The sequence below is a fragment of the Macaca fascicularis genome, chromosome 3 (genome assembly GCF_037993035.2).
Source record: "Macaca fascicularis isolate 582-1 chromosome 3, T2T-MFA8v1.1".
Lineage (NCBI taxonomy): Eukaryota > Metazoa > Chordata > Mammalia > Primates > Cercopithecidae > Macaca > Macaca fascicularis.
Window position 1 is genome coordinate 123,061,144 of NC_088377.1, and position 20,649 is coordinate 123,081,792.

General features: G+C 39.8%; 1 protein-coding gene across 1 annotated transcript in view; it reads left to right on the forward strand.

The window, feature by feature from the left end:
* COL28A1 (collagen type XXVIII alpha 1 chain) overlaps positions 1-20,649 on the forward strand; it is a 180,099-nt gene that overhangs the window by 130,051 nt on the left and 29,399 nt on the right. The window contains exons 28-30 of the mRNA XM_005550132.4: positions 19,295-19,363; positions 20,052-20,132; positions 20,222-20,257. Coding sequence (XP_005550189.2) covers positions 19,295-19,363; positions 20,052-20,132; positions 20,222-20,257 — 186 coding nt within the window. The remainder of the gene's footprint in view (positions 1-19,294; positions 19,364-20,051; positions 20,133-20,221; positions 20,258-20,649) is intronic.

Below are 20,649 nucleotides of genomic sequence, written 5' to 3' on the forward strand. Positions count from 1 at the left end.
GGTTTCCATCTTTTCTGTCTGACTTTGCTTCACCCTATTTTCTGTTGCATGGCCTTCTTCTCTCCTGTCTGTCAAATCTCCCTCTGCCTTGCTCTTAGAATACTTGTGGTTACATTTAGGGCTCACATGGATAATCCAGGATAATCTACCCATGCCACAATCCTTAACTTTTTCTGTGGATAGTAGAGTTCATAGGTTCTGGGGTTGGTGACCTGGATATCTAGGGGCCATTGTTTAGCCTACTCAAGTATTAAATCAGCACAAAGGGTGCTTTGGCCTTTCACTGCTTCTGGGAAGGCCTTTCACTACTCTTGTCTGTTAATTATAGATGGAAAAGAGAAGAGTAATTTGAAAAGCATGCAACATTTTATGGAATCCTTTCATTCAGAAAAGTATACAGAGGGATTGAATGCTTTGCTTGGAAGCCCCATTCCTGCTGCTGTTGTAGCAGCTGTGGCCACACAGGTCAGCAGTTCTGGCTGGCTCTACATACTGGCAGCTCTGCTGAAGTGGCCTATGCAGTCAGCAGAATGCTGCTTAAATAAAGTGTAGTATTTTTCTAACTTGTGGTAACTCCTTTATCTGCTTTATTTAATTGTCTCAGAGGACAGTGCCACAGAAGTTTTTAATAAAGTGGCCCTAGACTCAGTTCCAGATTCTAGGCCCAGAGAATCTGGTTGTAAACACTTCTTTCAATTGAACCACGTAATGAATTCTTGGATGGCATTTTTCCATGTATCCCTATTTTATTATTTCTTTTCCATATTGAACTCCAAAAATTTGTCATGAAATTTGCTTTCTATCAACCTGAGAGGAACCCAGACTAAACAAGACAAAATTTAGGATGCATAATTTCTAGGCAACTTCTACCAACAAGATGGCCAACCTCCACATCCATTCTTTCTATCTCAGAACAATATGCAGGGCCCTGAAATAAGCATTCAGAAGGTAGAAATAAGGAGAAATGCCTCCACTTTGGGAGTTTATGAAAAGTAGGACAGATAGGATGTGAGCATCCAAGCCTGTTATGAGATATGAGCTCTAAGAAAGTTGTGGGTTGATATAGAAGATACCAGTCTTGGCTGGGGTGAGGGCAGATCAGGGAAGACTTCTTGGATGTGTTTGGGAGGCTGGGACTTGCCCACAGACTGGATGAGAGTGTTCAGGAAACAGAGGTCAGAACACAAAAAGAATCCTGAGCCTAAGGGGTGAGTGGAGAAGGGAAAGCCAAGAGTGAAAAGCAGATGTAGCTGACGTGCATTTGATGGATTTGGTTCTGAAATGGCTAGCATATGGAAAACTGTAGAAAGCAGATATGAAGTTATGCCTGGATCTAAGAGACAGGGCTGACACTGGGAACTAGAGAATTGGAGATTAGCCCTCTAGGGTCACCATTAAAGTCAGAAGTGGACAAGATTGCTAAGGATAACATGAAGGTAAAAGTAAGGGACCCTGGCAGAAACCTACCTTGAGGATACAGGGAGCACCAACAGAGGCATCAGAGTAGCTAAAGGCAAACTGACATCTGAACACACAAACCACTAAACACTCAGGAGGACAAGGAGACTGCATCGTGCAGATGGCCGGCAAAGAGAGCATTCCAGACATCCTTGTCTGTAGCAGAGTCAACTGTCATAAAGCCAACCCTGTCTCTCTCTTTTTATCACTTGTGGTGTGAGTATATTCAAATGCCATGTGAGGCATTCATGAAATTTGGCGGGTTTTACAGACAGCTGTTTAGACAGGAGGGCAGGACAAGTTAATGTATGCAACTGAGTTCAAGTGGAAAAGCTCCTCAAAGCCATGGCACCCTTTGCACTGACTTATTCATGTATTTAACTCTAGGACTTAAACTAAGAACAATTTTATTGTCAGAAAACAGGACTAAATTCTGTGAATTGGATAGAAAATCAAAACTGTAAGCATGTATCCTTGAAGCAATCAACATAGTTAAGTGGCTTGACTGTTGCTGAGATTATTGGCAAATATTCATTTGCTACTTGTCCAATCACTTTATCATTTGCTAGTGGTTATAAACAGAAAAAAATGGAAGCAAGAACTAAAAGTTTAAGAAAATGATTGCAGGAAACAATCTCCAAATGGAGAACATTTGACTGTAAGTATTGAGAGCTGAGCTAAGCCAATTTGGATATTTATTATTTGTTAGATTCTGTTTGATGACTATCAGAAGAATTCTATCTGAAGAATAGAATTCAGTAGGAGTGCCTGCTTCCTCCTAGACAACTTTGCTATCAGATGGCAAGTTTCAATTAAAACAAATTTCAGACAGAATTCTACCTTGTGTTCAGCTGTTTATTATAAGCAGGCACAAACACTTTTACTAAAAGATTGGCCAAAGTTCCAATTCTATATATTTTAAAGCACTTTGCATGAAATGAACACTCTGAGGCAAATGCAAAAATATTCTCATGACAGGACCAACTAACCTTTTAGTCACATCACGTGAAGGGATTCTTCATTATGGGATGAGAGTAGGAAGCACTTGTTCTGAATGGAGCTCAAGAATTAGGTGCTCTATTTGGCTGGTGGGTGGACTTCACTCTTATGCCCAATTTATGCAGGGGGTAAGGTACCTGTACAACATTTCTAGCTACCACATGTCTTAAACACTCCTTATTTCATCAAAGATAGATTGTTTTAATTATCCCTCTGGAGCAAATCCAGCAAATAGCAATAGTTGAAGCACACGCCTGAGAAGTGCGGACTACTGAATATGCTATTTCAAGTGTTAACTTAGCATCCCTAGAGTTCAAATTAAGTTAACTTGCATGTATACATATTCATGATATGATCTAAATGGAAGTGTATTAAGGTAAATTACAGACAATATAATTATTATCTTACTTTTTTACATAAATAGAGCAAAAGCCACCATGGTAAGCTGAATAATAGTTCTCAAAGATGTCCACATCTGAATCCCTGGAATTAGTACATATTACCTTAAATGGCAGAAGGAATCTTGAGATGGGGAGATTATCCTGGATTATCTGGGTGGGCCTTGACTATAAGGCCTGAGTGTCCTTTATAAAAGGGAGGCAGAAGGAGAAGAGACTATGAAAGATGCAATGTGATGATGGAAACAGACTGGAGTGCGGGAAGATGGAGGAAAACAGTTGAATACAGGTGGCCACCAAAAGCTGAAAAAATTAAGGAAATAGATTATCTCCTTACAGCCTCTAGAGGAAACCAGCCCTGTTAACACTTTGACTGTAGCCCAGAGAAACTGATTTCAGACTTCTGACTTCTAGAACTGTAAGAGAATACCACTAAACTCATGGCAATTCATTACAACAGCAATAAAAAACAGATACAGCCATCAGTATTAATGTCAGCAGCATCTTGATCCAGCACATGGACATTTCCATGGGAACTTTTCTGAAAACCCTTGCTATACATGGCTGACAGTGCTTAGGTTATTAACAAAAGCCCTGCATTGAGGGCCATGGAGAGAGGGGAAGAGGTACAAATGGTGCGGGTTTTAAACTGTTTTTAGGAACAGACTCAAAATCAGTCCCTGAATCTGTCAAAAGTCAACTATTTATCTGCCTTTCACCAGACACAATGGAACTAGATCACCATTTAAATGAAAATCAAATATAATGAAGCCATGTTTTTGTTCCATTAAGCCCATCAGGATTGTATTCTGGCCAGGTACCAAATGAGCCAGGGCTACAATTCAACAAATGACTTGCCTGATAACAAGTAACTTACTCATTGATTCTGTTCCTGACCAAATAGGGTGCTTTATTGAACAAGCATTAGGCTGTCTGAGTCCCCATTAGAGAATGTTAACATATCTAAATGGGACATTGAGTTAGAGGGATTGAATTCCACAAAGGAAAAGGATTTTAAGAAACTAGAAGCTGTCGATTATCAAGTTAGAGAAGGGGAAACTGCCTGACTTCTACTCTACACCAAGATAGTATTAGGGAATGAAAACCAGCAAAGCCTTTGTTCGGAGGGACTCTCAGCTTTGCATTTGAGTGAAAGTATTAGTGAAGCCTTGGTTTTATCATTTATATACTTGCTCCCAGAGTTATCACAAAAATTAAATGAGTATATTAGCTCAATTCTTTGCACGTCGGCACACAATAAGTGGCAGTTGCTGATTACAGTAGGAGAATTAGGATCAGAACTTCAGGGAGAAGGAGGTCAATACACAAATGGCAGACCATTGGGTTGCTCTAGGGGGTCTCTGGATAAGCTCCTTCTGTCAATATGTACAATTTTATGTACTACAAAGGCTAATGAGAAGTACATTTTCCTTTTCAAGTGAATTAGCTGTACTCACAAAGCAGAAAATGATCCCTTTCAACACAAAGGTAATTCCTGGATTCCAGGTCAAATACTTGTTGACCTGTAGGTCACTGCATCTTGTTAATTATAATTAACTCACTAAGTCAACCTCTTAATCCTGGCTTTTTTATTTGACCTAGCAGAAGGCTTTCACTCCCCACTTTCAAAGTGTACATTTCCCCTGGTTCCTAATTAGCAATACTGTAATTAGAAAGAAGGACAGGCAAACTAGAAGAGAAGTAGAGGAAAGAATGGTAAAATTGTTTTGGGGGTCATGAAAAAGTAGTGGGGATGGGTTTAAACTTTTAATATGGTTGCGTGATTGCATCCCAGCAAATAAAATTTTATACAAAAGTAAAATTCTTCCTCTTCTCAGAGCTTTTACAGCAAGTGATCTCAACCAAGCACGTTCCAATTGACCTATAACTGATGGTTAGCCAGAAGTTTCATTTGTTTGCAATGTGTAACCAGGTCTCTGTGATTTATCAGACAGGACTGCAAATCTTAATGGAGGAGAAACCCAAGCTTCTGTTTGAGCTGGAAATACTGGCCATATTATTGGCCTTAGCCATTTTTCTTTTTGTAAAAGTTGGAAAATGATAAGGAAGAAAGCAACTTCATAGTAAAATGAAAAGAGTACAAAGAAGAAAGATTAAAAGGTAAAATGTTTTCACTGAATTAAGCCTGGGTTTGGGCCAAAATCCCATTCGGGTACCATAGCTGGTTTGTTTGTTTGTTTTAAGACGGAGTCTCACTCTGTTGCCCCGGCTGGAGTACAGTGACGTGATCTCAGCTCACTGCAGAACTCCATCTCCTGAGTTCAAGCGATTCTCCTGCCTCAGCCTCCCGAGTAGCTGGGACTACAGGAGCACGCCACCACACCTGGCTAATTTTTGGTATTTTTAGTAGAGACAGGGTTTCGCTATGTTGGCCAGGCTGGTCTTGAGCTCCTGGCCTCAAGCAATTCTCCCCCCTCAACCTCCCAAAGTGCTGGGATTACAGGCCTAAGCCACCATGCCCAGCCCATAGCTGTTTTTTCCTCTCACTGTCCACATTTCAGTCTGAGGCAATGAGTGAGTGCTGAAATCCAAGAACAGCTCATTTATTTTTTTCCTTAAGGGTGATCCTCCTAGTACAGTTTCATAAACATGAAATACCTATCTCTTCTTAGAAATAAGTAGTGTGTTATAAATAATTACCTCTGTTATTACCTGAGATGACAGAGGAATGTTGGGAAGTCATGAACTCATACAGGAAGGGAAGATACTCCTTTTCTTGCTGTCCAGCCCTGGTGTCCTACTTCTCCATTAGCATTTATATTATCCCTATGTAGATAGAATTCACAGTCTGGGGGTAGATAACCAGCATCAGACCTATAAACTGGCTGTGTCCAAGTGGACAATCCTGCTGGTTTAAAAGACTGAACTGACCCTCCATAGCTGTAGCATCCTGAATTTCCTTATTGTCACGACCAACCCCAGCAATTGCAGCAGAAAATACAGCTTTCGACACATTTTCAAATGAATTTAAGAACCAGTTAAATAAACCTTATGAAAAGTAAGAATATCAAAGTGCAGAATATCATTAGTTTCCCATATTATAAAATCAAATTTATAGAAAGCTTATACAGGATTGGAGGCTGGCAAGATGGCTGAATAAGAATAGCTTTGGTCTGCAACTCCCAGTGAGATCAGTGCAGAAGGCTGGTGATTTCTGCATTTCCAACTGAGGTACCTGGCTCATCTCACTGCGACTGGTTAGACAGTGGGGACAACACACAGAGGGTGAGCTGAAGTAGGGTGGGGCATTGCCTCACCCAGGAAGCACAAGGGGTCGGGGAACTCCCTTCCCTAGCCAAGGGAAGCTGTGAGGGACTGTGCCGTGAGGAATGGTGCACTCTGGTCCAGATACTATGCTTTTCCCACAGTTTTTACAGCACATAGACCAGGAGAGTCCCTTGGGTGCCTACACCAACAGGGTCCTGGGTTTCAAGCACAATACTGGGAGATCCTTTGGGCAGACACCGAGCTAGCTGCAGGACTTTTTTTTTTAATACCCCAGTGGCACCTGGAATATCAGCGAGACAGAACTGTTCACTCCCCTGGAAAGGGGGCTAACGCTAGGGAGCCAAGTGGTCTACTTTAGTGGATCCCACCCCCACGGAGCCCAGCAAGCTAAGATCCACTGTCTTGAAATTCTCACTGCCAGCACAGCAGTCTGAAGTCGACCTGGGATGCTCAAACTTGGTGCAGGGAGAGGGGTCCACCATTACTGAGACTTGAGTAGGCAGTTTTCCCCTCACAATGTAAAGAAAGTTGCGGGGAAGTCCCAATTGGGCGGAATCCTCCACAGCTCAGCAACGCTGCTGTAACCTGACTGCCTCTCTAGATTCCTCCTCTCTGGGCAGGGCGTATCTGAAAAGAGGCAGCAGCCCCAGCAAGGAGCTTATAGATAAAACCCCCATCTCCCTCAGACAGAGCATCTGGGGGAAGGGGTGGCTGTGGGTGCAGCTTCAGCAGACTTAAACGTCCCTGCCTGCTGGCTCTGAAGAGAGCAGTGCATCTCCCAGCCCAGCGTTCAAGCTCTGCTAAGGGTCAGACTGCCTCCTCAAGTTGGTCCCTGACCCCTGTGTCTCCTGACTCCGAGAGGCCTCCCAGCAGGGCACAACAGACACCTCATACAGGAGAGCTCTGGCTGGCATCTGGTGGGTACCCCTCTGGGATGAAGCTTCCAGAGGATTGAACAGGCAGCAGTCTTTGCTGTTCTGCAGCCTCCACTGGTGATGCCCAGGCAAACAGGGTCTGGAGTGGACCTCCAGCAAACTCCAGCAGACCTGCAGCAGAGGGGCCAGACTGTTAGAAGGAAAACTAACAAACAGAAAGGAAAGCATCAACATCAACAAAAATGATGTCCACTCAGAAACCCCATCTGAAGGTCACTAACATCAAAGAACAAAGGTAGATAAATCCATGAAGATGAGGGAAAACCAGCACGAAAATGCGGACAATTTCAAAAACCAGAATGTCTCTTCTCCTCCAAAGGATCACAACTCCTCGCCAGCAAGGGAACAAAACTGGATGAAGAATGAATTTAATGAATTGACAGAAGTAGGCTTCAGAAGGTGAAATAACAAACTCCTCTATGCTAAAGGAACATGTTGTGACCCAATGCAAGAAAGCTAAATACCTTGAAAAAAGGTTAGAGGAATTGCTAACTAGAATAACTAGTTTAGAGAAGAACATAAATGACCTGATGGAGCTGAAAAACACAGCACAAGAACTTCGTGAAGCATACACAAGTATCAATAGCCAAATCAATCAAGTGGAAGAAAGGATATCAGAGATTGAAGATAAATTTAATGAAATAAAGCATGAAGACAAGATTAGAGAAAAAAGAATGAAAAGGAATGAACAAAGCCTTCAAGAAATATGGGACTATGTGAAAAGACCAAACCTACGTTTGATTGGTGTACCTGAAAGTGACATTGAGAATGGAACCAAGCTGGAAAACACTCTTCAGGATGTTATCCAGGAGAACTTCCCCAACCTAGCAAGACAGGACAACATTCAAATTCAGAAATTACAGAGACGACCACAAAGATACTCCTTGAGAAGAGCAACCCCAAGGCACATAATAGATTCACCAAGGTTGAAATGAAGGAAAAAATGTTAAGGGCAGCCAGAGAGAAAGGTCAGGTTATCCGCAAAGTGAAGCACATCAGACTAACAGCAGATTTCTCTGCAGAAACCCTACAAGCCAGAAGAGAGTGGGAGCCAATAATCAATATTCTTAAAAGAATTTCATATCCAGAATTTCTTATCCAGTCAAACTAAGCTTCATAAGTGAAGCAGAAATAAAATCCTTCATAGACAAGCAAATGCCAAGAGATTTTGTCACCACTGGGTCTGCTTTACAAGAGCTCCTGAAGGAAGCACTAAACATGGAAAGGAACAACCAGCACTAGCCAACACAAAAACATACCAAATTCTAAAGACCATTGACACTGAAGAAATTGCATCAACTAACGAGCAAAATAACTAGCTAACATCATAATGACAGGATCAAATTCACACATAACAATATTAACCTTAACTGTAAATGGGCTAAATGCCCCGATTAAAAGACACAGACTGACAAATTGGATAACGAGTCAAGACCCATCAGTGTGCTGTATTCAGCAGACCCATCTCGTGTACAAGGACACACATAGGCTCAAAATAAAGGGATGGAGGGATATTTACCAAGCAAATGGAAAGCAAAAAAAAAAAAAAAAAAAAAAAAAAAATGAGTTGCAATCCTAGTCTCTGATAAAACAGACTTTAAATCAACAAAGATAAAAAAGGACAAAGAAAGGCATTACATAATGGTAAAGGGATTAATGCAACATGAAGAGCTAAATATCCTAAACATATAGCCACCTAATACAGGAGCACCCAGATTTATAAAGCAACTTCTTAAAACCTACAAAGAGACTTAGACTCCCACACAATAATAGTGGGAGACTTTAACACCACACTGTCAATATTAGATTAATGAGACAAAAAATTAACAAGGATATTTTGGACTTGAACTCAGCTGTGGACCAACTGGACCTAATAGACATCTACAGAACCTTCCACCCCAAATCAATAGAGTATACATTCTTCTCAGCACTACATCACACTTATTCTAAAATTGAGCACATAATTGGAAATAAAACACTCCTCAGCAAATGCAAAAGAATGGAAATCATAACAAACAGTCTCTCAGACCACAGTGAAATGAAATTAGAACTCAGGATTAAGAAACTCACTCACAACTGCACAACTACGTGGAAACTGAACGACTACTGGGTAAATAACGAAATTAGGCAGAGATAAATAAATTCTTTGAAACCAAGGAGAACAAAGATACAAGGTACCAGAATCTCTGAGGCAGAGCTAAAGCAATGTTTAGAGGGAAATTTATAGCGCTCAGTGCCCACAAGAGAAAGTGGGAAAGATCTAAAATCAACACCCTAACATCACAATTAAAGAACTAGAGAAACAAGAGCAAACAGATTCAAAAGCTAGTAGAAGACAACAAACAACTAAGATCAGAGCAGAACGGAAGGAGATAGAGACATAAAAAACTCTTCAAAAAATCAATGAATCCAGGAGCTGCTTGAAAAGATCAACAAAGTAGATAGACCACTAGCTGCACTAATAAAGAAGAAAAGAAGAATCAAATAGACGCAATAAAAAATGATAAAGGGGATATCACCACTGATCCCACAGAAATACAGACTACCATCAGAGAATACTATAAATACCTCTATGCAAATAAACTAGAAAATCTAGAAGAAATGGATAAGTTCCTGGACACATACACCCTTCCAAGTCTAAACCAGGAAGAAGTTGAATCCTTGAACAGACTAAAACAAGTTCTGAAATTGAGGCAGTAATTAATAGCCTACCAAGCAAAAAAAGCCCAAGACCTGATGGATTCACAGCCAAATTCTAACAGCGGTACAAAGAGGAGCTGGTACCATTTCTTCTGAAACTTCCAAACAACAGAAAAAGAGGGACTCCTCCCTAACTCATTTTATGAGACCAGCATTATCCTGATATCAAAACCTGGCAGAGACAAAACAAAAAGAGAAAATTTCAGGCCAATATTCCTGATGAACATCAATGTGAAAATTCTCAGTAAAATACTGGCAAACTGAATCCAGCAGCACATCAAAAAGCTTAACCACCACGATCAAGTCAGCTTCATCCCTGGGATGCAAGGCTGGTTCAACATACGTAAATCAACATAATCCATCACCTAAACAGAACCAATGACAAAAACCACATGATTATCTCAATAGATGCAGAAAAGGCCTTCAACAAAATTCAGCATCCCTTCATGCTAAAAACTCTCAATGAACTAGGTATCGATGGAACAGATCTCAAAATAATAAAAGCTATTTATGACAAACCCACAGTCAGTATTATACTGAATGGGCAAAAACTGGAAGCATTCCCGTTGAAATTTGGCACAAGACAAGGATGCCATCTCTCACCACTCCTATTCAACATAGTGTTGGAAGTTCTGGCTGAGGCAATCAGGCAAGAGAAAGAAATAAAGGTTATTCAAATAGGAAGAGAGGAAATCAAATTGTCTCTGCAGATGACATGATTGTATATTTAGGAAACCCCATCATCTCAGCCCCAAAGCTCCTTAAGCTGATAAGCAACTTCAGCAAAGTCTCAGGATATAAAATCAATGTGCAAAAGTCACAAGCATTCTTACACACCAATAACAGGCAAACAGATAGCCAAATCATGAGTGAACTCCCATTCACAATTGCTACAAAGAGAATAAAATACCTAGGAATACACCTTACAAGGGATGTGAAGGAACTCTTCAAGGAGAACTACAAACCACTGGTCAAGGAAATAAGAAAAGACACAAACAAATGGAAAAGCACTCCATGTTCATGGGTAGAAAGAATTAATATTGTGAAAACGGTCATACTGTCCAAAGTAATTTATAGATTCAATGCGATCCCCATCAAGCTACCATTGACTTTCTTGAAAGATTTAGAAAAATCTACTTTAAATTTCATATGGAATCAAAAAAGAGCCCACACAGCCAAGACAATCTTAAGCAAAAAGAACAAAGCTGGAGGGATTATGCTACCTGACTTCAAACTATACTATGAGGCTACAGTAACCCAAACAGCATGGTACTGGTACCAAAACAGGTATATTGACCAATGGAGCAGAACAGAAAGAAGCCTCAGAAATAACACTATACATCCACAACCATCTTGTCTTTGACATACCTGACAAAAACAAGCAATGAGGAAAGGATTTCCTATTTAATAAATGGTGTTGGGAAAACTGGCTAGCCATATGCAGAAAACTGAAACAGGACCCTTTCCTTACACTTTATACAAAAATTATTTCAAGATGGATTAAAGACTTAAGTAAGACCTAAAACCATAAAAAAAAAGAAGAATACCTAGGCAATACCATTCAGGACATAGGCATGGGCAAAGACTTCATGATGAAAACGCCAAAAGCAATGGCAGCAAAAGCCAAAACTGACAAATGGGATCTAATTAAACTAAAGCGCTTCTGCACAGCAAAAGAAACTATCATCAGAGTGAAGAGGCAACCTACAGAATGGGAGAAAATTTTTGTGATCTATCCATCTGACAAAGGGGCTAATATCAAGAATCTACAAAGAACTTAAATTTATAAGAAAATAACAACCCCATCAAAAAGTGGGCAAAGGATATGAACAGACCCTTCTCAAAAGAAGACATTTATGCAGTCAGCAAACACGTGAAAAAAGCTCATCATCACTGTCATTAGAGAAATGCAAATCAAAACCACAATGAGATACCATTTCACACCAGTTAGAATGGTGATCATTAAAAAGTCAGAAAACAACAGATGCTGGAGAGGATGTGGAGAAATAAGAATGCTTTTGCACTGTTGGTGGGAGTGTGAATTAATTCAACCATGTGGAAGACAGTGTGGTGATTCCTCAAGGATCTAGAACCAGAAATACCATTTGACCTAGCCATCCCATTACTGGGTATATACCCAAGGGATTATAAATCATTCTATAAAGACACATGCACCCACATGTTTATTGCGGCACTGTTCACAATAGCAAAGGCTTGGAGCCAAACAGATGCCCATTAATGATAGACTGGATAAAGAAAATGTGGCAATATACACCATGGAATACTATACAGCCGTAAAAAAGGATGAGTTCTTGTCCTTTGCAGGGACATGGATGAACCTGGAAACCATGATTCTTAGCAAACTAACACAAGAACAGGAAACTGAACACCGCATGCTCTCACTCAAAACTGGGAGTTGAAAAATAAGAACACATGGACACAGGGAGGGGAACATCACACACCAAGGCCTGTCAGGGGCTAGGGGGCTAGGGGAGGGATAGCATTAGGATAAATGTCTAATGTAGATGATGGGTTGATGGATTCAGCTAACCACCATGACACATGCATACCTAGGTAACAAACCATGTTCTGCACATGTACCCCAGAAATTTAAAAAAATTGAACTGAAATTGGTATAAATATAAATCCTAGGGAAACATAGAGGCTTCTGGTAACAGTAGAAGCCTCCTGAATTCAAAGAGCAGAAGCTGTTTCTGCATAGGAAGAAATCCACACCCGTAGCTTTGTTTTAGGTCTTTTTTTATGATTATTTTATTTATTTGTTTATTTATTTATTTTATTATATTTTATGTTCTAGGGTACATGTGCACAACGTGCAGGTTTGTTACATATGTATACATGTGCCATGTTGGTGTGCTGCACCCATTAACTCGTCATTTACATTAGGTATATCTCCTAATGCTATCCCTCCCCCCTCCCCCACCTCACAACAGGCCCCAGTGTGTGATGTTCCCCTTCCTGTGTCCAAGTGTTCTCATTGTTCAATTCCCACCTATGAGTGAGAACATGCGGTGTTTGGTTTTCTGTTCTTGTGATAGTTTGCTGAGAATGGTGGTTTCTAGCTGCATCCATGTCCCTACGAAGGACATGAACTCATCCTTTTTTATGACTGCATAGTATTCCATGGTGTATATGTGACACATTTCTTAATCCAGTCTGTCAGTGATGGACATTTGGGTTGGTTCCAAGTCTTTGCTATTGTGAATAGTGCTGCAATAAACATACATGTGCATGTGTCTTTATAGCAGCATGATTTATAATCCTTTGGGTATATACCCAGTAATGGGATGGCTGGGTTGTTTTAGGTCTTCTGATGTTCTTTTAGCCTTTGGGCTCCCAAACTTTGAGTAGGCAAAGTACCTGTATACTCATATGCTTTAACCGCTGCAGCAGTGATAGCTGACATCTTTTTGCAACCATTTGGTACATTCATTCATTCATTCATTTTATATATTAATGTTTAACTTTTATTTTGAAATAATTTCAGACTTTCAAAAAAAGTTGCAAAGATAATACAAAGAATTTTTATATATCCTTTACCCAGATTCTCTAAATGTTAATATTACCACGTTTGCTGTATCAAACACTTTGTGTATACATATATATATATATGTATGTGTCATGTTATTTTTCTGAAACACATGAGAGTAAAATTCAGATATGGTACCTATTTACCCCTAATACATCAGTATTTTTGCTACAAACAAGCACATTCTCTTATATAACACAGTACAATAATAAACATCAGAAAATTATTGATATAATACTATTTATAGAACTCATTTAAATTTTGCCAAGTGTTCATCTAATTCTTTTTAATTTTTTAAAGAATTGTTTTATTCTTTAGTAAAGGATTATTTATATGCAGTAAAATTTACCCTTTTTAGTTTGTAGTTTTATGTGTTCCAGCAAACCCATAGGAGGAGGCCTCTAATGATCTGGGCATGGTTTCCTGACCCTCCCCAAGTAGTAGGGCTTCTCTAAAGATCTGGGCCCAGGATTCATTCTTGCAAGGTTTATTCTGTTTCCTTCAAAAGGAAATTGCATATAGTCCCCACATTCATATGTTGAAATTTTAATCCCCAAGGTGATGGTGTTAGGAAGTGGGGCCTTGGGGTGGTGATTAGGTCACCTCTGCCCTCAGGAATGGGATTAGCACCCTTATAAAGGAGTCCCCGGGGTGCTCTCTTGTCCCTTCCACCATGTGAGGACACAGCAAGAAGGTACCACCTATGAACCAGGAAACAGACCCTCACCAAACCCTGAATTTGCCAATTCCTTGATCTTGGGTTTTCTAGCCTCCAGAACTGTGAGAAATAATCTGCTGTTGTTTATAAGCCACCCAGTCTGTGGTATTTTGTTATAGCAGCACAAACAGACTGAGACCTGTGGGACTGCTGCTTCCCTCCCAAGGCTGGCACCACAAGGGAAGCCTACTCCTGGCCCCAGTCTTTCTCTTGAGCACCAGCAAAGTCCCTGAGAAAAGTTTGTGGGTAGGTGTGATTTTCCCATGTGCCTGAAGCTCCCAGGGGTCCTATCCCCTCATGCTGTCACACACTCAGCCTTTAGCGACCTGTTAAAAATTTTAGCTGAATTCTTACCAGCTTGTATAACATGTGGCACCTCTGCCAGGTAAGTGAATATCCAAGCCTGTGTCTCCTTGAAGGATCTTGACTTTCCTTAGATGCTGAATTGGCTGGTTGCCCTGCAACCACAGCTCTGTGATGGATTCAAGAAAAGCTGTGACTTCACAGATTAGTTCTCATTTTTTGTTGTTGGGGTTTTAAGAATAAGAGTAGCATTTTTTCTACTTTTCTACATACTGGCAGAAGCCAGATGTCCACTTTACATTTTATGATCATCTATGAATTTGATTTTTTCTTACCACACCTTACTGAGAAAACATTTCAAAAGAAAAATCATTGTTTCCTGACGTATCAGTAATGCAAAAATAAATCAGTGGAAACATTCAGGTAGATATGCATTATTCTTAGAAATTTCTTTCCCAGAGAACAAGCAGTCATCTGAAAAATGAAAATGATCACATCTTTATCAGGACACACATCTAATGTGGTGATATAGTGATTAACCATGGTTTGAAATTTAGATTTAATTATGGCTTCCAATAGGTTGTTTCCTGCAGTTGCTTCTGACCCACACTCAAATCATTATTTATTATTTTCCTGAGACTTACACATTTAAAAGTCTAAGTGGATAGCATTCACCTCTGCCAAGCTCAGACATGGATTTACTTGCTAAAGGCTTTTAGCTAGATAGTCTACTCTGAAAGTTATAGGAAGCCTTTAAGTATTTTGAAGGGAAACTAGCGATTAAAAAGAAAATGAATTGCCTTTATTATAGGGAAATCTAGCTGCCTGGAATATCTATAGTGTTAACAGTTATACAGAAAATATTTATATTGTGAGATAATGCAAAAGAAATTCCTGAATATTATCCTAACACGGTAATTTGCTACTCTAACGTTTTTTTCCCTCAGGGCATGTGCCATGCTTCCCCTTACAGCAATAGGTTTTAGCTATATTAGGAAACTGTGTCATTTCTTAAAGGCAGCTAGTTACTCATGAACATTTATTGGACATCTTCTGTATTAGCTACTGGAGGAACCTGAAATATTGCAAAAGAAATAATTATTCTGAGTAATTGTCAGAAAGGTATGGCATTCTTTCTGGATCCACTTTGTCTAACATACAACTCCCAGGGATATTCACCATCACACCACAGTCCCAGCTCCTCTGTTTATCACACTGTTCTGTCCTTTGAGGTTGAGACAAAGCCAACCATGGATTTCCTCTTAGTGTTCTCCCGTGAACCTTTAGTCTCTCTTATCCCTGGCCAACTGGAGCCCTAACTCAGCTACAGTGTTCTGACGCATCTCCCCTGCAACCCAAACCTTCTACCAGGTACCTCACTGAATGAAAATGTCCTCATTCACCTCCACAAAAAATCTGAGAAAACAAATTTATACCAAAGTGTACTTTACCAAGACATCTTTCTTAAGAGGATATCTTTCCTATAATATTTGTGTTTGTTTTCCTTTTGATTTGAACAGAAGAAGATGGTATAACCTCAGGCAGGTGACTGCAGGTATAACCTGCAGTCCTGCATATCAGTCTGGGGGCTGGCTGCTAGTCTGTATGTAGGCAGACCGCACTAACCTTCATGTTCAGAAGCAGACTGCAGATCCACTCCTATTAGAGCATGTTTTGCAGTGAGCGTAATGAGGTTGGTCTGTGTTATCTACACATTCCCGCCTGTTCATCTTCATAACACCTGTGTTGGGAGTGCCATCTTTGGAAACAGGACAAATTTTTCTCCTCTCCTTTTTTTGCTTGAATTTTCATCTTGGAATTCCAGTGTCAGTTTAATGTTTAGGGCTTGTTTAACTGGCACAAATTCCAATCCAGGGTTCTGGGGCTCCCAAGACATCAAGTTTCCTGATGGGAAAAGATTACAGTAGTCCCTCCTTATCCTCAGGAGATATGTTCCAATATTCCCAGTGGGTGCTTGAAACCTTGGATAGTACCAAACCCTAAATATACTATGTTTTTTCTATATACACATACCTATAATAAGGTTTAATTTAAAATTAGGCACAGTAGGAGATTAATAAGCACATAATAAAATAGAACAACTATAAGCGGTATACTGTCATCAAAGTTATGTGAACGTGGTCTCTCTCAAAATATCTTATTGTACTATACTCACTTATTTTTCAACCACAGTTGACTGTGGGTAAGTGAAACCATGGGAAGTGAAAGTACAGATAAAGGGGGACTACTGTATTCTCTCCTGACTTTAAACTGATTAAAGAAGACCAATCATCCCCCTACTTGTTCCCTCTAAGCAACTAACAGAGGAAGCACTCCTTCTTCTGGGTGAGCTTCTTCTGGCCCAAGACATTGTAGTGCAACACTGCATACCCATTCCCAGGGGGCCCCGTATGTCACTGCATTGGGCTTGGCTCAAGAGATAACAAAGTAAAAAGACATTCAGTGAATTAAGTTCTCTGTAGTCTCACCGCTGTAAAGAACTTGTTTTAAGTCCTCTGGTGTTGAACTGGGGAGGCAATACCATAACCCCATACCTACAACCACTTTAGAAATACATGTAAGAGAGTAAAAAGAACCTTAGAGTTCACTCAAGCCGATGTGCTGTGAGAGGTTAGGGATGGGTGTGTGAAAAATTGAGCCCTTTAGTTCAACTTTAGAGAATCTGTACTTGTATTCACTTTATTTTGTACGACTTTATACAATATTTGTTTTGATGTAAGAGTTTCCTCCTAGGAATGTATACAAGTAGGCAAAGGTATATAAAAGAATATTCTTAAAATTTTTTAAAACAGAAATATTGGAGATAACCTAAATGTCCATCAAAAGGCTAATGGATAAGTTGTATTCAGTTATTTAATGAAATAAAATACTGTATAGCAGAGAGAAAATCAATAAATTAGAACCTCATATATATATATACACATAAATAAATTCCAAATAGATAATGTTGAGGTTTTTTTAAAAAAATGGATGCATAAATATATCATTTATTGGAAATTTAAAATATTAAAAACATCAGCCAGGTACGGTGGCTCACGCCTGTAATCCCAGCACTTCAGGAGGCCAAGGCAGGCAGATCACCTGAGGTCAGGAGTTTGAGACCAGTCTGGCCAACATGGTGAAACCCCCACTCTACTAAAAATACAAAAATTAGCCAGGCATAGTGGCACGCACCTGTAATCCCAGCTACTCAGGAGGCTGAGGCAGGAGAATCACTTGAACTTGAGAGGTGGGGGTTGCAATGAGCTGAGATCACACCACTGCACTCCAGCCTGGGTGACAGAGTGAGACTGTGTCTCAAAACAAAAACAAAACAAAAATCACACAAACAAAAAAAATGATGTATTATTTTGAAATGTAGTTAAAGCATAAAAACACGGATACAAATGATAAATATGAATTTCAGGTAGAGATTTTCTGTCTCAGAGAAATAGGGTTGGGGATGAGTACCTAAGAGGTTTGAATTGAATCTATTTTATTTTTTAACATGGTGGTAGATAAGTGTTTACTTTATTCTATATAATTTTTCTTCTGAAATATTGCATTATAACAATTTTAAAAAGAATGAACCCTTTTGATTTAAAAAAGCTTGACAGCCAATGAACAAGGTAAAGGAGGCTCAGGGATGTTGAGATGCCCAAAGTTACAATGGTCTCCACGCATACCTCTGTGGCCCCTTCCAGGAGCACCTCATAAGTCCCATCATGACTCCTGGAGTAGTGGCTCTCGAGCTGTAGCAGGCTTATGGCGAAATGCATACTTTGCCTTTACCTTCACCTGTGATTCTCATTTAGTTGGTTTGAGGTTGGGCCTGGGAGATGCAATTTTTATCAAGCATGCCATTGATCTTGGTGGGGAGCATCAGGATACTTTTGAAAAACACAGATCAATCCCCAGGAGCCCATGGTCCTTCAAGCCTTTGCCAGAGACTCATCACTAATAATTATCCAGAGTCAAATAAGGATTGAGTATAAGATCCAAGGAGCATCAGAACTATGACTTTCTATACTTGCTAGTGATTGTTTCTGTGTCATGCTCAACACCATGAAACCCCTTGGAACCTGTGTGGTTTTGGTGGGGCAAGAAATAATGTTAAAATGTGATGGAGAAAGCTGGAAACAAGTCCTGAATGTTGCTACAAATTATCAGAGATGAAACTAACAGTGCAAGGGGAATTACATAAACAGTAACTTGGCATTAATTGTGGATGGATGCTGTTATATACTCTTTTCCCCCGTTACCAAAATGAATTTTTTTTTTTTTTGAGATGGAGTTTTACTCTTGTTGCCCAGGCTAGAGTGCAGTGGTGCAGTCTCAGCTCACTACAACCTCCTGGTTTCAAGCAATTCTCCTGCCTCAGCCTCCTGTGTAGCTGGGACTGCAAGTGCACACCCACCATGCCCAGCTAATTTTTGTGTTTTCAGTAGAGACAGGATTTTGCCATGTTGGCTAGGCTGGTCTCAAACTCCTGACCTCAGGTGATCCACCCACCTCGGCCTCCCAAAGTGCTAGGATTACAGGCGTGAGCCACCGCGCCCAACCAATAACTTGTGTTTTTTAACATACCAGAAAACATGGAAAAATGTAAAGAAGATGCAACCCACCTTTACTACCATAGCTGAAATAGCAGCTATCTGTTATGTGTGAACTGGCTGATGTGTTCATAGCTTGAAATTAGCCACAGTGAAAGTATTTACACCACAGAAACAGGCAAATGGCATAAATCAGAGCCTTCACTTCTATCCTAGTCTTAGTTGTTAAACAATTACTAGCAAACCATTGAGCCATACACATACACACATACGTGAATGTATTTATATACAAATGTTTAGATATATATTTCCCCCCAATATTTAGATAATACTATAATGCAGTTTTAAACTGTAAGTGTTTTTCTGACCTAAAGAATATCCAAGCTATCCTGGGAAATTAATAGAACATCTCTTTCTCATATCCTATGTAGGGGGAACAAGGACCACAAGGCTTTCCAGGCCCAAAGGGCACAATGGGCCGTGGCCTCCCAGGCCAGAAGGTAAGTGTCTCAGGATCTTAGAGAAATGCTTAGGCTTAGGATCTCAATAGCTTCACTTTAACTTTGGAAGAACTCTCATATATGTGTCACGCATCCCCTTACAACTCTCAGAAGAAAAAAAATCCACTTGAAATTAAATCCTTGTGCATTGCTTTTTCTACCTATAAATAGGTTTACTTTATAAAATGTCCTTTTCTTCGAGAGGTTGAGGCAGGGGGATTGCTTGAGGCCAGGAGTTCAAGACCAGCTTAAGCAATATAGTGAGATCCCATCTCTATGTTTAAAAAAAAATCTCATTTTCTTTATTCTCAGAAGATAACTATAAAAGATTTATTAGTTATCTTACAACATACTTACAACATACCATGTAGGAGATACCAGATAACTCAGGAACTTGGTAAATTGTGTAATAGTTGTATGTCCTGAAAGGTGAACTGATTAGATGGTATTATTATATCTCAAGGTCTCTTCACTCTGAGACCTCTGGTTCATCATGAATTAGATTATGGTATCTGATGGGATGTAAATAAGTTACCCCCAATTTTTTTTTTCAAATACTGCATTTGTATAAACAAGAACTGAAGGTCTTCAAGAGATGCCAGTTGTAGATAAACCAAAGTATAGAGCTTTTCTTATCTGGCTTTTATATTCACATTCTGAACCTATCATTTTACCCTATTGTGTAAAGGGAGAGCATGGAGAACGGGGCGATGTGGGAAAGAAAGGTGATAAAGGAGAAATTGGAGAGCCTGGATCTCCAGGAAAACAGGCAAGAAGTAGTTTTTAATGTCTCACTGTGATTTTATACTCTAACTGGTTCCAACCTATATTGACTTTTACTCTTCTTCTACTAAGTAGGGTTTGCAAGGACCCAAAGGAGACCTAGGACTTACAGTGAGTACCCATTCTAGAGGGTAATTGAGGGTTTTGTGCTTCCAAAATTTTTGCATTCATACTTTAGCTTTATAATTATGAATTTTTGGATGCAGAATTCCAGTTTCTATTTAAATGAGAGCAACTACTACCAGCCCAGTGTTGACTTAGATGCATGAGGTAATTGAATCTGACTGTGAGGGGAGAAATAAAACTTTGTCCTGCCTTATGGTGGGTGTGTGTGACTACTCCACTCGGATGCTTGGTAGAAATGATCACACTGCTATTACTGGCCAAGAAGGAGGTGGCTGTTTCAAAAAAGCCAGATTACCAAATGACTTTAATTTATGTGGTTCATCTCATTTTAAAATGAGGACTCTTTTTTTTCCTGAACTAGTTCCTTTAGAAGTGCT